General features: G+C 46.2%; 1 protein-coding gene across 5 annotated transcripts in view; it reads left to right on the top strand.

The window, feature by feature from the left end:
- The window catches only part of ABCC5 (ATP binding cassette subfamily C member 5), a 96064-nt gene extending 84210 nt beyond the window's left edge, over positions 1 to 11854 (top strand). For all 5 annotated transcript variants that reach the window (XM_032171742.2, XM_058426489.1, XM_058426487.1 and 2 more), the window contains 4 exons: positions 3009 to 3087; positions 4384 to 4497; positions 6105 to 6269; positions 10379 to 11854. In XM_032171742.2, coding sequence (XP_032027633.1) covers positions 3009 to 3087; positions 4384 to 4497; positions 6105 to 6269; positions 10379 to 10480 — 460 coding nt within the window. In that variant the 3' untranslated portion in view covers positions 10481 to 11854. The remainder of the gene's footprint in view (positions 1 to 3008; positions 3088 to 4383; positions 4498 to 6104; positions 6270 to 10378) is intronic.
- Positions 11855 to 13000: the final 1146 nt, after the last annotated feature.

The following is a 13000-nucleotide window of genomic DNA, read 5'->3' as shown; positions in this document are numbered from 1 at the left end:
CTGCCTTACTGTGTACCACCTACGAGTGTATGCAAATATTCCTTTTCTATCTGGAACCCATTGTTTAGTGGTCTGAGGCTCCTTCAGCTGGTGTGATGGACCTGGGTGAATTGAATGTTAAGCCTGGGCTGGGCACAGTGGCTCATGCCTGTAATCCCAACACTTTGGGAAGCCAAGGCGGATGGATCACCTGAGACCTGGAGTTCAAGACCAGCCTGGCCAACATGGCGAAACCCTGTCTCTATCAAAAAATACAAAAGTTAGCCAGGTGTGGTAGAGCACACCTATAGTCCTAGCTACTTGGGAGGCTGAGGCATGAGAATTGCATGAACCTGGCGGGCGGGGCAGGGGTTGCAGTGACCTGAGATCATGCCACTGCACTCCAGCCTGGGTGACAGAGCAAGATTCTGTCTCAAAAAAAAAAAAAAAAAAAAAGTTAAGCCTGTTGTTGTATTTACTCATAGAAAATCTGATAGGGCTGGCTACTCAGTGGGCAGGAGACTGCGCTTTTGTGTACAGCAGTTCTCGCTTCTCTATGGTTTCACTTTCTGCAGTTTCAGTTACCCATCATCAACCAGGGTCCAAAAATATTACATACTATATTTTGCGAGAGACAGACCACAGTCAAATAATGTTCATTACAGCATATTGTTATAATTGTTTGATTTCATTATTGTTAATCTCTTACTGTGCCTAATTTATAAATTAAACTTTATCATAGGTATGTATATATAGGGAAAAAAAACATAGCATTTATAGGGTTCAGTACTATTTGTGGTTCGAGGCATCCACCGGGGCTCCCTGGAGTATATCCTTGTGGATGAAGAGGGGCTCCATGCCTGCTCTTTGATCCAGAGGCATCTGATGGACTTACTTGCTGTATTTGTTTCCTGGGACTGTCATAAACAGTTTAAGCCACAAACTGGATGGCTTCAAACAACAGAAATGTACTGTCTCACAGTTCTGGGAGCTGGAAGTCTAAAATCAAAGTGTCAGTTGGGCCGTGCTGCCACTGAAATCTATAGGGAAGGACCCTTCCTTGCCTCTTCCAGCTTCTGGTCGTTGTGGCCATCTTTGGCATTCCTTGGCTTGTGGATGCATCCCTCTAGCCTCTGCCTCCGTTGTCACATGATGCCCTCCCAGTGTTTCTCTGCCTTCACATGGCCATCTCTCATAAGGACCAGTCATATGGGATTAAGGGCCCACCCTTCACTATTACTCTGGTATGACCTCATCTTAACTAATTACATCTGCAAATTACCCTATTTCCAAATAAGGTCACATTCTTAGGTACTTATGTGTCTTTTGGGGAGGCACAGGTCAACCCATTAAACTGTACAGTATTAAACAACACTTCCTGGGTCAAGGGTAGTGAGAAGCGAGCATGTTCCAAGCGGGAAAAATGCCGTGCAAAGGGCAAGAGGCACTGGAGAGCGGGGCGGGTCAGAATCTCCCAGGAGACTGAGAGATGCTCAAATAGCAGGAATGAGGCGGCGCTGGCCTGCTGTCCTCTTACTAGAGTTCTATGATAATGACATGATTGTATTTGCATGCCTGTAATTAGTAACCCCAGATATGGAGACAGGTGTGTGGCATAGAGCAAAAGTCCGTGTTTCTCCCAGAGATTTTCGTGTTTCCCACATGCCAGGCGTAATTTCATGAGCAAAGCAAATATACCTTTGAGATTACTAGACCTGCAAATGTTATGTGTAGATCAAAACAAGCCATCCAAAATTACTGTAACGTCCCAGTTTTCCACCAAATACCTGTTCCACCACCAATTCTCCACCCTCATCCTCAGTGGCAAAGATAATTTTCTCCTGTGCTAAACATTTCTAGTCCTGGCCGGGCACAGTGGCTCATGCCTGTAATCCCAGCATTTTGGGAGGCCAAGGTAGGCTCATCACTTGAGCTTGAGCACTGGAATTTGAGACCAGCCTGGGCAACATGGCAAAACCCCATCTCTACAAAAAACACAAAAATTACGTGGCATGCGCCTGTAAAAATTAATTTCTAGTCTCGTTTTTTGGTATCACCTCTGATTTCCTTGAGGTAGATACTGTTGGCACAGTAAGCAAAAACGGCCCCCAAACTGGTCTTCTGTGCCAGGAAAATTCCTTTTTCTTGACTTGTCCTTTATTCTTTCTCTCCTTCTTCCTCTTCCCTTCTACTGGATCAGTTTCTTTCCCTGGTCAGGCCAGCTGTCCTGGAGCCCCATACTCAATGACAGGGTTGTGAACCAGGTAGACCAAGAGAAAGAGGGTGCATTTCTAAGTTTGTATGTATGGAGAGATTTTATTGTATTGTATTGTATTGTATTGTATTGTATTGTATTGTATTGTATTGTATTGTATTGTATTGTATTGTATTGTATTGTATTGTATTGTATTGTATATTTTAATTGAGATGGAGTCTCACTCTGTCGCCCAGGCTAGAGTGCAGTGTTGTGATCTCAGCTCATTGCAACCACTGCCTCCCAGGTTCAAGCAATTCTCCTGCCTCAGCCTCCTAAGTAGCTGGGATTACAGGTGCCCACCACCACACCTGGCTAATTTTTGTGTTTTTAGTAGAGACGGGGATTCACCACGTTGGCCAGGCTGGTCTTAAACTCCTGACCTCAAGTAATCCACCTGCCTCAGCCTCCCAAAGTGCTGGGATTACAGGCATGAGCCATCGCACCCAGCCGAAAGATGTATTTTAACAAATACACGCACAGGAAAAAATCTAGAAGGATATTTGCCAATATTTGCATTTATAAATTGTTCTATAACTAGTATTATTTACATAGTAAAAATAATAAAAAAATAAATCAAGTTTTATGGAGATGAGGTGGCCCAGTGTGCTGTCAGAACTCCCATCTGGCTGTTTGGGGAATGAGCCATCTGTGACCATCAGGGTTTGGAGTCTTCTCTCCCTGTGCGTGTGTGTTAAACATCTTCCACAGACAGCCTTTGCCAATGGGTCACTTCAGGGCAGGACCACTGAGAAATTCCTGTGTTTCTCCCTAGATCAAATTTGGACCCCTTCAACCAGTACACTGAAGACCAGATTTGGGATGCCCTGGAGAGGACACACATGAAAGAATGTGTAAGTGAAGAGCTTAGGGGAAGCCGTGCTGGGATGGTGAGGGTGGAAGCACGGCAGTGCCATTGCCACGCCCTGTCTGCTCTGGCTGCGCCTCCAGGATGCCTGTGGACGAAGGCTTCGAGGCAGAGCTCTCCACGTCTTTCAGATACCTGGGAAAAGCTGATCTCTCTCAACCCCACCTCCCACACTGCCCACGGTCATATTGGCCTTGCACTATCCATTGATTGAAGATAGTAATGACACCTACTTAGAATTAAGTGATGCTTTTAATTTGTTTTATTAGTCATAACAGTGTAACATACTTTGAAGCATCCACATATATGCAAAAGATATATAACATGGCTGGGTGCAGTGGCTCACGCCTGTAATCCCAGCACTTCAGGAGGCCGAGGCGGGTGGATCACCTGAGGTCAGGAATTCGAGACCAGCCTGACCAATATGATGAAACTCCGTTTCTACTAAAAATACAAAAATTAGCCGGGTGTGGTGGCAGGCACCTGTAATCCCAGCTACTCGGGAGGCTGAGACAGGAGAATTGCTTGAACCCAGGAGGCAGAGATTGCAGTGAGCTGAGATCACACCACTGCACACCAGCTTGGGCAACAAGAGCGAAACTCTGTCTCAAAAAAAAAAAAAAAAAAGATACATCATGTATTGAGTCTGCAGAAAGCACACAGTGTGCATATGGACCATGGACCACAGACGTTTTGGGATAACTCAGTAGGCCCTCACAAGCAGCTGCAGTCTATAGATTGATACCACTGGCCTAGGGTGAGGTCTCTGTTATGCCTGGGTTGAGACAGGATCCAGGATCCCCTGCCCGAATTCAACTATTAATAGATGAGCTCTGTTTTTTCCTCTGCTCTATCGGGATTCTTCTCATTTGAAGAATAAGTTCTGCAGCTTACAAAAAATGTTTCACAGGATGGGCCTACGGCTTTGGACTTCAGAAGGAGAGTACTTTTCCTCACTCTATTTCCTATTGCAAGACCATATTTTCAGAACCAAAACTTAAGGCCTACTATGTGACTGGATTTTGGGGACATGAAAGCATTGGAATTTCTGGGATGTTTTAATGGTATAAAGCTAACAGAATAGTCTATTGGAATCATGGGCTGCCTTGGAAGTGGGTCCTAGCATGCATGATCAGTACACCTGCACCTTTGTTCCAGATGAGACAGGTGCTTGGCTAATAGTTCTTTCATCAGTTTCGGAATCATTTCTCTTTGTCCTTGGATTTTCAGGAAATTCAGCTTCGTTTCTTACCCCTCTGATCTCTAGTTTCCTTTTCCCTAGATTGCTCAGCTACCTCTGAAACTTGAATCTGAAGTGATGGAGAATGGGGATAACTTCTCAGTGGGGGAACGGCAGCTCTTGTGCATAGCAAGAGCCCTGCTCCGCCACTGTAAGGTAAGGCAGTTCGGGGTTGGCAGCAGCAGAGAATGGGAATGTTTTAGTGCAGCCTTTCCCTGACACACTGGGGTCCAAAGGTATTCCTGGCTCTGATCCCTGTTGGCACTTTCTAAGAGCATGACCAGAGATAACTCTAACCCTGACACAATTTGGGTATATTGGTTTTGGGGAGGGAGAACGAGGTTGCTTTGTTTTTACCTTCATCCAAGACCGACTTTTGTTTCTGGCCATTGAGTAGTTGTACGACTACAAACCATAGACATAGAAGATTTTTTTTTTTTTTTTTTTTTTGAGACGGAGCCTTGCTCTGTCTCTAGGCTGGAGTGCAGTGGCCGAATCTCACCTAACTGCAACCTCCACCTCACGAGTTCAAGCGATTCTCCTGCCTCAGCCTCCCGAGTAGCTGGGATTACAGGTGTGCACCACCATGCCCAGCTAATTTTTGTATTTTTAGTAGAGACAGGGTTTTACCATGTTGGCCAGGATAGTCTCGATCTCTTGACCTCGTGATCCGCCCGCCTTGGCCTCCCAAAGTGCTGGGATTACAGGCGTGAGCCACTGTGCCTGGCCGACATAGATTTTAAAACTGCAAGAGCCTTTAAGGTCATCCAATCCAGCCCCTTCATTTTACGAACAGGAAAAGGAATGTCCAGAAAGATTAATGTTACCAGCCATATTGGATTCAAGAGAAAAAAAGAATTAATTGTAGATGCTCACTGTCACAGAGCATGTAGGGGCAAGTATTTGATTAGATCCGTGGTTTGGTTTGGTTTGGTTTGGTTTTTGAGACAGAGTCTCACTCTGTCACCCAGGCTGGAGTGCAGTGGTGTGATCTCGGCTCACTGCAACCTCCACCTCCTGGATTCGAGCGATTCTCCTGCCTCAGCCTCCCGAGTAGCTGGGACTACAGGTGCGCGGCACCACGCCTGGCTAATTTTTGTATTTTTAGTAGAGACAGGGTTTCACCATATTGGCCAGGATGATCTCGATCTCTTGACCTCGTGATCTGCCTGCCTCAGCCTCTCAAGTGCTGGGATTACAGGCGTGAGCCACTGCGCCCAGCCTAGATCAGTATTTTACAAATATGCTGTTATGGAAATCAAGGCAAACATGGTTTTGAAATTGTATCACTTCTAAGCAAAAGGATATTTTTACATATATGTGTGCTTTCTTAGAAAAAAAAAACAATAGGTCAGGCGCGGTGGCTCAAGCCTGTAATCCCAGCACTTTGGGAGGCCGAGGCAGGCGGATCACAAGGTCAGGAGATCGAGACCATCCTGGCTAACATGGTGAAACTCCGTCTCTACTAAAAATACAAAAAATTAGCCGGGCGTGGTGGCGGGCGCCTGTAGTCCCAGCTACTCAAGAGGCTGAGGCAGGAGAATGGCGTGAACCCAGGAGGCGGAGCTTGCAGTGAGCCGAGATCGCACCACTGCACTCCAGCCTGGGCAACAGAGCAAGACCCCATCTCAAAAAAAAAAAAAAGAAAAAAAACAATATATGGTGTAAAACTTAAATAATGAAATACATTTTAGTAAAATCTGGATTAACCAGAGTGCTAAAGGAATTTAATCGAGTTTCTTTCTCCTCTGCTTCTCTGGCAGATTCTGATTTTAGATGAAGCCACAGCTGCCATGGACACAGAGACAGACTTATTGATTCAAGAGACCATCCGAGAAGCATTTGCAGACTGTACCATGCTGACCATTGCCCATCGCCTGCACACGGTTCTAGGCTCCGATAGGATTATGGTGCTGGCCCAGGGACAGGTACTGAGTCCTTCAGGGACTTTGGCTTGGCATGTCTGGAAGGAAACTGGCCCCTGGCAGGGATGGACTGATTGCCGTCTTTGTAGGGTTCTGGACATTCAGATAAGCACTTGCAGCAACGCTATTTAGTTGCCATTGGGAGGGATACAGCCTCCTAATCACAAGATTACTCAGGCACACTCTGATGGGGTTCTCCTTTTACTTTACTAATTTGTCCTTCTGTTGCTTGTGAGTAGCGACACTGACTTAAGTCAGAGAGTAGATGTACTTAGTGATTCATTCACATACACAACGATCACTCCCGGCATACTTAGGCCAGAGAGTATAGATACTTAGTGATTCATTCACATACACAATTATCTATCATCTCTGGTACATGTACTTAGTGATTCATTCACATACACAATTATCATCTCTGGTACATGTACTTAGTGATTCATTCACATACACAACGATCACTCCCGGCATACTTAGGCCAGAGAGTATAGATACTTAGTGATTCATTCACATACACAATTATCATCCCTGGTACATGTACTTAGTGATTCATTCACATACACAATGATCACCCCCCCGGAGGCCTATTGAGACCAGCCAGCACATGTTTGCTTTTTTTGCAATCACGAAGCGGCACCAAACTTCTTACCCTGTTGTTTCAGGCGTTCCCACAGCCTGGCCCTAGCTTTGCCTTCTTCATTTCCACTCTTCCCTTGCAGGTGCCGTTGGCTATAGACATCTTGCATTCTCCAAGCTTTTTATCTGTCTTTACTCAGACAGTTCCATCTACCTAAAAGGCCCTTTGCCCTTCTCTCGCCGATATCCACCTGCTCACAACCTGCCTGTCCCTGAAGAATGACATGGCCCAGATGCCAAAGCCTCCATGAAACCCCCTGGCTGCCTCAGCCGCCCTAGACTGTATCTGTACCTCTCTTGTAGCTGTTCTGCCTGAGCTGATAGGAATTGTGCAATGCCCTGTCTCCCTAGAGAACTCCCTGAACACTCTCTGAGGGCAGAGTCACTGCTCATTCATCTTTAGGGCCCCAGCAGTGCTTAGTACTACAGTTCTTTGCACAGGTGATGTTAAGTACATTTATGTTAGACAAATACCTCCTTTGCATGCCCCTAGGATACAAGTAAATTAATAATTTGGAAGAAATAGCAAGCCATTTATAATGGGTAACATGTCTTCTATTGTAGAAGCTACCACAGTAACAGCTACTATAATAGCTACTTCTATTGAATGTTTACTATGTGTCAGGCACTGTGCTTAGTGCTTTACATATAATCGCTCAACATACAATCAGTCATCACAACAACCTAGAGAGAGACATAGCCTGAATTCTGCTTTACAGATGAGGAGACAAAGTCTCAGGCAAAGTCCATAGGAAGTGGAGTAGGCCGGGCGCGGTGGCTCATGCCTGTAATCCCAGCAGTTTGGGAGGCCGAGGCGGGCAGATTGCCTGAGCTCAGGCGTTCGAGAGCAGCCTGGGCAACATGGCGAAACCCTGTCTCTACCAAAAATACAAAAAATTAGCCAGGCGTGGTGGCACACACCTGTAATCCCAGCTACTAAGGAATTTGAGGTGGAAGGATCGTTTAACCCTGGGAGGCAGCGGAGGTTGCCATGAGCCGAGATAATGCCACTGCACTCCAGCCTGGGTGACAGAGTGACACCTCATCTCAAAAAAAAAAAAAAAAGCAATAAAAATTGGTGGGATTTAAAAAAAAAAAAAAGGAAGTGGAGGAGATGGGACAGGACTCAGGCCAGCAACCCCACTGCCAGCACACTGTCTAAATTGTGGAGAAATATTGAGAAAAGTGTTAAATAGGGCAGGTTCAGCCTGGGCTTCAAAGCTGAATTGAGAGAACTTGGGGGCTAAGGATTTTTCTCCTCATCTTGAAATTATTTTCACGCTAGTGTTTTTTGTGACTATCTTTGTTTGCCTTAAACTAAGTGTTTACTGAGATTCTGTCATACATAAGATACGTTGAGCTACTACTTTGTAAGTAGGTGTTAAAATAGAGCCTAGTAAGGTATAATAGATGGGACCAAGAACATCTTCTGGGAAATTCTTTTTTTCTTTTTTTGAGCCAGAGTCTCGCTCTGTCACCCAGGCTAGAGTACAGTAGTACAATCTTGGCTCACTGCAACCTTGCCCTCTGGGGTTCAAGCGATTCTCCTGCCTCAGTCTCCTGAGCAGCTGGGAGTACAGGCATGTGCCACCACGCCTGGCTAATTTTTGTGTTTTTAGTAGAGACAGGGTTTCACCATGTTGGCCAGGCTGGTCTTGAACTTCTGACCTCAGATGATCCGCCCACCTCAGCCTCCCAAAGTGCTGGGATTACAGGCACAAGCTACTGTGCCCAGCTGGAAATTCTTTCTTAAGGACACAAATTGAGACCCCTTTCTTTCGATGGGTGGCTTGATGTTTTGGATTGGGGAGCCCATTCACTCTTTATGAGGGACTCTATCCTTCTCTTCCCTTAATTTTTTTCTTGCTAATTAAAATTTCCTTGTAATTCGGCCGGGCGCGGTGGCTCAAGCCTGTAATCCCAGCACTTTGGGAGGCCGAGGCGGGCGGATCACGAGGTCAGGAGATCGAGACCACGGTGAAACCCCGTCTCTACTAAAAATACAAAAAAAAAATTAGCCGGGCGCGGTGGCGGGCGCCTGTAGTCCCAGCTACTCAGGAGGCTGAGGCAGGAGAATGGCGTGAACCCGGGAGGCAGAGCTTGCAGTGAGCCGAGACTGCACCACTGCACTCCAGCCTGGGCGACAGAGCGAGACTCCGTCTCAAAAAAAAAAAAAAAAAAATTTCCTTGTAATTTTAGGAAAGAGCCTCTGCCACAGGAGGTGGGTTCTGCCAGCATATCATTCCGGGTTCTGCTGCCACATGATTTTCCGTGGCTACATAGAAGTCCATCATAGGAATGGCCACTTGACTAAGTCACTCCCTGACTTCCTTTTTTTTCCCTGACAACTAGACATTCTGAGCTCTTCCATTTCCCTCTATAAGGTTAGATCAGCTTGCATAACAAAATGGCATTTGTCTGGTGTGCCCTTGACTTGAGCTGCAACTTCTCTCCCCTGCAGTTTATTTATTTTATTTTGTTTATTTATTTATTTTTTTGAGACTGAGTTTCGCTCTTGTTGCCCAGGCTGGAGTGCAATGGCACAATCTCTGCTCACCGCAACCTCTGCCTCCCAGGTTCAAGCAATTCTCCTGCCTCAGACTCCCCAGTAGCTGGGATTACAGGCATGCACCACCACACCCAGCTAATTTTTGTATTTTTACTAGAGACAGGGTTTCACCATGTTGGTCAGGCTGGTCTCGAACTCCTGACCTCAGGTGATCCGCCTGCCTCGGCCTCCCAAAGTGCTGGGATTACAGGCATGAGCCACCGCACCCAGCCTGTTGTTTTTTATTTATTTATTTATTTATTTATTTATTTATTTATTTATTTATTTTGAGGCAGAGTCTTGCTCTGTCGCCCAGCCTGGCATGCAGTGGTGCAATCTTGGCTCACTGCAACCTCCACCTCCTGGGTTCGAGCGATTCTTCTGCCTCAGCCTCCCAAGTCACTGGGATAGTAGGCACTCGCCAACCATGCCCAGCTAATTTTTGTATATTTAGTAGAGACAGGGTTTCACCCATGTTGGCCAGGCTAGTCTTGAACTCCTGACCTCAGGCAGTCTGCCCGCCTCAGCCTCCCAAAGTGTTGAGATTACAGGCGTGAGCCACCATCCTCCTGCAGTTTATAGACCTGGTTGGTTGGTTCCTTCACTCCCAAGGCTGAAGGGATTTGGATTTATGTGAAGGAGGTCTGGAAGTCGCTTTTTGTTTGTTTTTTTTTTTTTTTTGCTATGAGAATACTTCATTAGGCAAAACTGCATACTACAAAAATGCTGGAAGTCATGTTCTCTGTCCTTTCCCTTACTTCCTGGATAGTTGAAAATAAAAAAATAAGGGGGGAGGTGCACGCAGGGCTAGTTGAATTGTCCCCAGGTTCTACCCTCAGGGGGCACTGGCACTTACTGAGCAGTGGATCCTCTGAATCACCCTGCATGACCCAGAGCTGCGTCCTGACGGCATCTCCTTCTTTTGCAGGTGGTGGAGTTTGACACCCCATCGGTCCTTCTGTCCAACGACAGTTCCCGATTCTATGCCATGTTTGCTGCTGCAGAGAACAAGGTCGCTGTCAAGGGCTGACTCCTCCCTGTTGAGGAAGTCTCTTTTCTTTAGAGCATTGCCATTCCCTGCCTGGGGCGGGCCCCTCATCGCGTCCTCCTACCGAAACCTTGCCTTTCTCGATTTTATCTTTCGCACAGCAGTTCTGGATTGGCTTGTGTGTTTCACTTTTAGGGAGAGTCATATTTTGATTATTGTATTTATTCCATATTCATGTAAACAAAATTTAGTTTTTGTTCTTAATTGCACTCTAAAAGGTTCAGGGAACCGTTATTATAATTGTATCAGAGGCCTATAATGAAGCTTTATACGTGTAGCTATATCTATATATAATTCTGTACATAGCCTATATTTACAGTGAAAATGTAAGCTGTTTATTTTATATTAAAATAAGCACTGTGCTAATAACAGTGCATATTCCTTTCTATCATTTTTGTACAGTTTGCTGTACTAGAGATCTGGTTTTGCTATTAGACTGTAGGAAGGGTAGCATTTCATTCTTCTCTAGCTGGTGGTTTCACGGTGCCAGGTTTTCTGGGTGTCCGAAGGAAGACGTGTGGCAATAGTGGGCCCTCCGACAGCCCCCTCTGCTGCCTCCCCACGGCCACTCCAGGGGTGGGTGGAGACGGGTGGGCGGCTGGAGACCATGCAGAGCGCCGTGAGTTCTCAGGGCTCCTGCCTTCTGTCCTGGTGTCACTTACTGTTTCTGTCAGGAGAGCAGCGGGGCGAAGCCCAGGCCCCTTTTCACTCCCTCCATCAGGAATGGGAATCACAGAGACATTCCTCCGAGCCGGGGAGTTTCTTTCCTGCCTTCTTCTTTTTGCTGTTGTTTCTAAACAAGAATCAGTCTATCCACAGAGAGTCCCACTGCCTCAGGTTCCTATGGCTGGCCACTGCACAGAGCTCTCCAGCTCCAAGACCTGTTGGTTCCAAGCCCTGGAGCCAACTGCTGCTTTTTGAGGTGGCACTTTTTCATTTGCCTATTCCCACACCTCCACAGTTCAGTGGCAGGGCTCAGGATTTCGTGGGTCTGTTTTCCTTTCTCACCGCAGTTGTCGCACAGTCTCTCTCTCTCTCTCTCTCTCTCCCCCCAAAGTCTGCAACTTTAAGCAGCTCTTGCTAATCAGTGTCTCACACTGGCGTAGAAGTTTTTGTACTGTAAAGAGACCTACCTCAGGTTGCTGGTTGCTGTGTGGTTTGGTGTGTTCCCGCAAACCCCCTTTGTGCTGTGGGGCTGGTAGCTCAGGTGGGCGTGGTCACTGCTGTCATCAGTTGAATGGTCAGCGTTGCATGTCGTGACCAACTAGACATTCTGTCGCCTTAGCATGTTTGCTGAACACCTTGTGGAAGCAAAAATCTGAAAATGTGAATAAAATTATTTTGGATTTTGTAAAACTCTTCGTGTATCAAACAATTCTCTGGGAAGGGAGTGAGATATTCTTGAATGGCTTTGGGACCTGCATTTCCAGCAATGGAGTTGCATCTGGGAAGGACTGGTAGCAAAGCTGGTTGGTTGCAAGGGCCATGGGGCCCTGAACGCCTGGAATCATCTCTGTGGGCCTCAGTCCCGCTGCCTGTGTTCCTGGGCATGGTCCCCAAATAAAGCTCCTTGGCTGCCCATAAGAGGGTGGGGAGTGGAAAGGTGAGTGGTTGTGGTGAGGTGGGTGGTCGTGGTGAGATGTATTTAAAATGAATAGTTTATCGAGGATTCTTAGCAATTCAAACAATATAATTACCCTTTCAGCCAATTCATTCAGATTCACCCATTGAAAATTAGTAACCCCGTCTCTACTAAAAATACAAAAATTAGCCTGGCGTGGTGGCGGGCACCTACAGTCCCAGCTACTCAGGAGGCTGAGGCAGGAGAATCACTTGAACTCGGAGGTGGAGGTTGCAGTGAGCTGAGATCGCGCCATTGCACACCTGCCTGGGTGACAGAGTGAGACTCCGTCTCAAAAAAAAAAAAAAAAGAGCAAAGGGTACTCATTCTAAAGTTGCTGACTCTATTGTGTTGAATGCAGCCAAGAAAGCTTTTAAACTGGTATTAGTTCGCTGGCCATCAGTAGAAATTATACTAATTTTTCTAAAGTACCTGTGCTGTCATGAGAACCCAGGGGCTTGACTCTAAAGTTAAAAATTTAGTTCCTAGGGGGTCACATTTCAAGCGCTCAGTAGCTGTATGCGGCCTGTACAACATAGTAATGTACAACGTAGTAATGTACAGTGCAGATATAGGACGTGTCTATCATTGCAGGAAGTTCTGTTGGGCAGCTCCAATCTAAACGGTAACCACTTTTACTGAGGCACTAGATTTATCTTCCAAGAAGGTAACAAAGTCAGCAGAATGAGACCCTTCAAACTGCTGGGATTACAGGCGTGAGCCACTGTGCCCAGCCTAAATTGGATTTTTAAAAGCAATTTCCATATTGCCATTTTGTGCTTTCCCAGCTCATAATTCTCTGTTGCCAAGTAGAGTAGGTTAACAGCTATAAGAAACAAGCCCAGACTTTCAGCAGTTTACCACAGTAACCAAACTCCTGT

This window comes from Hylobates moloch, unplaced genomic scaffold (assembly GCF_009828535.3).
Source record: "Hylobates moloch isolate HMO894 unplaced genomic scaffold, HMol_V3 SCAFFOLD_13, whole genome shotgun sequence".
In the NCBI taxonomy this organism is placed as follows: domain Eukaryota; kingdom Metazoa; phylum Chordata; class Mammalia; order Primates; family Hylobatidae; genus Hylobates; species Hylobates moloch.
This window is presented reverse-complemented; position numbering and strand designations above follow the sequence as displayed.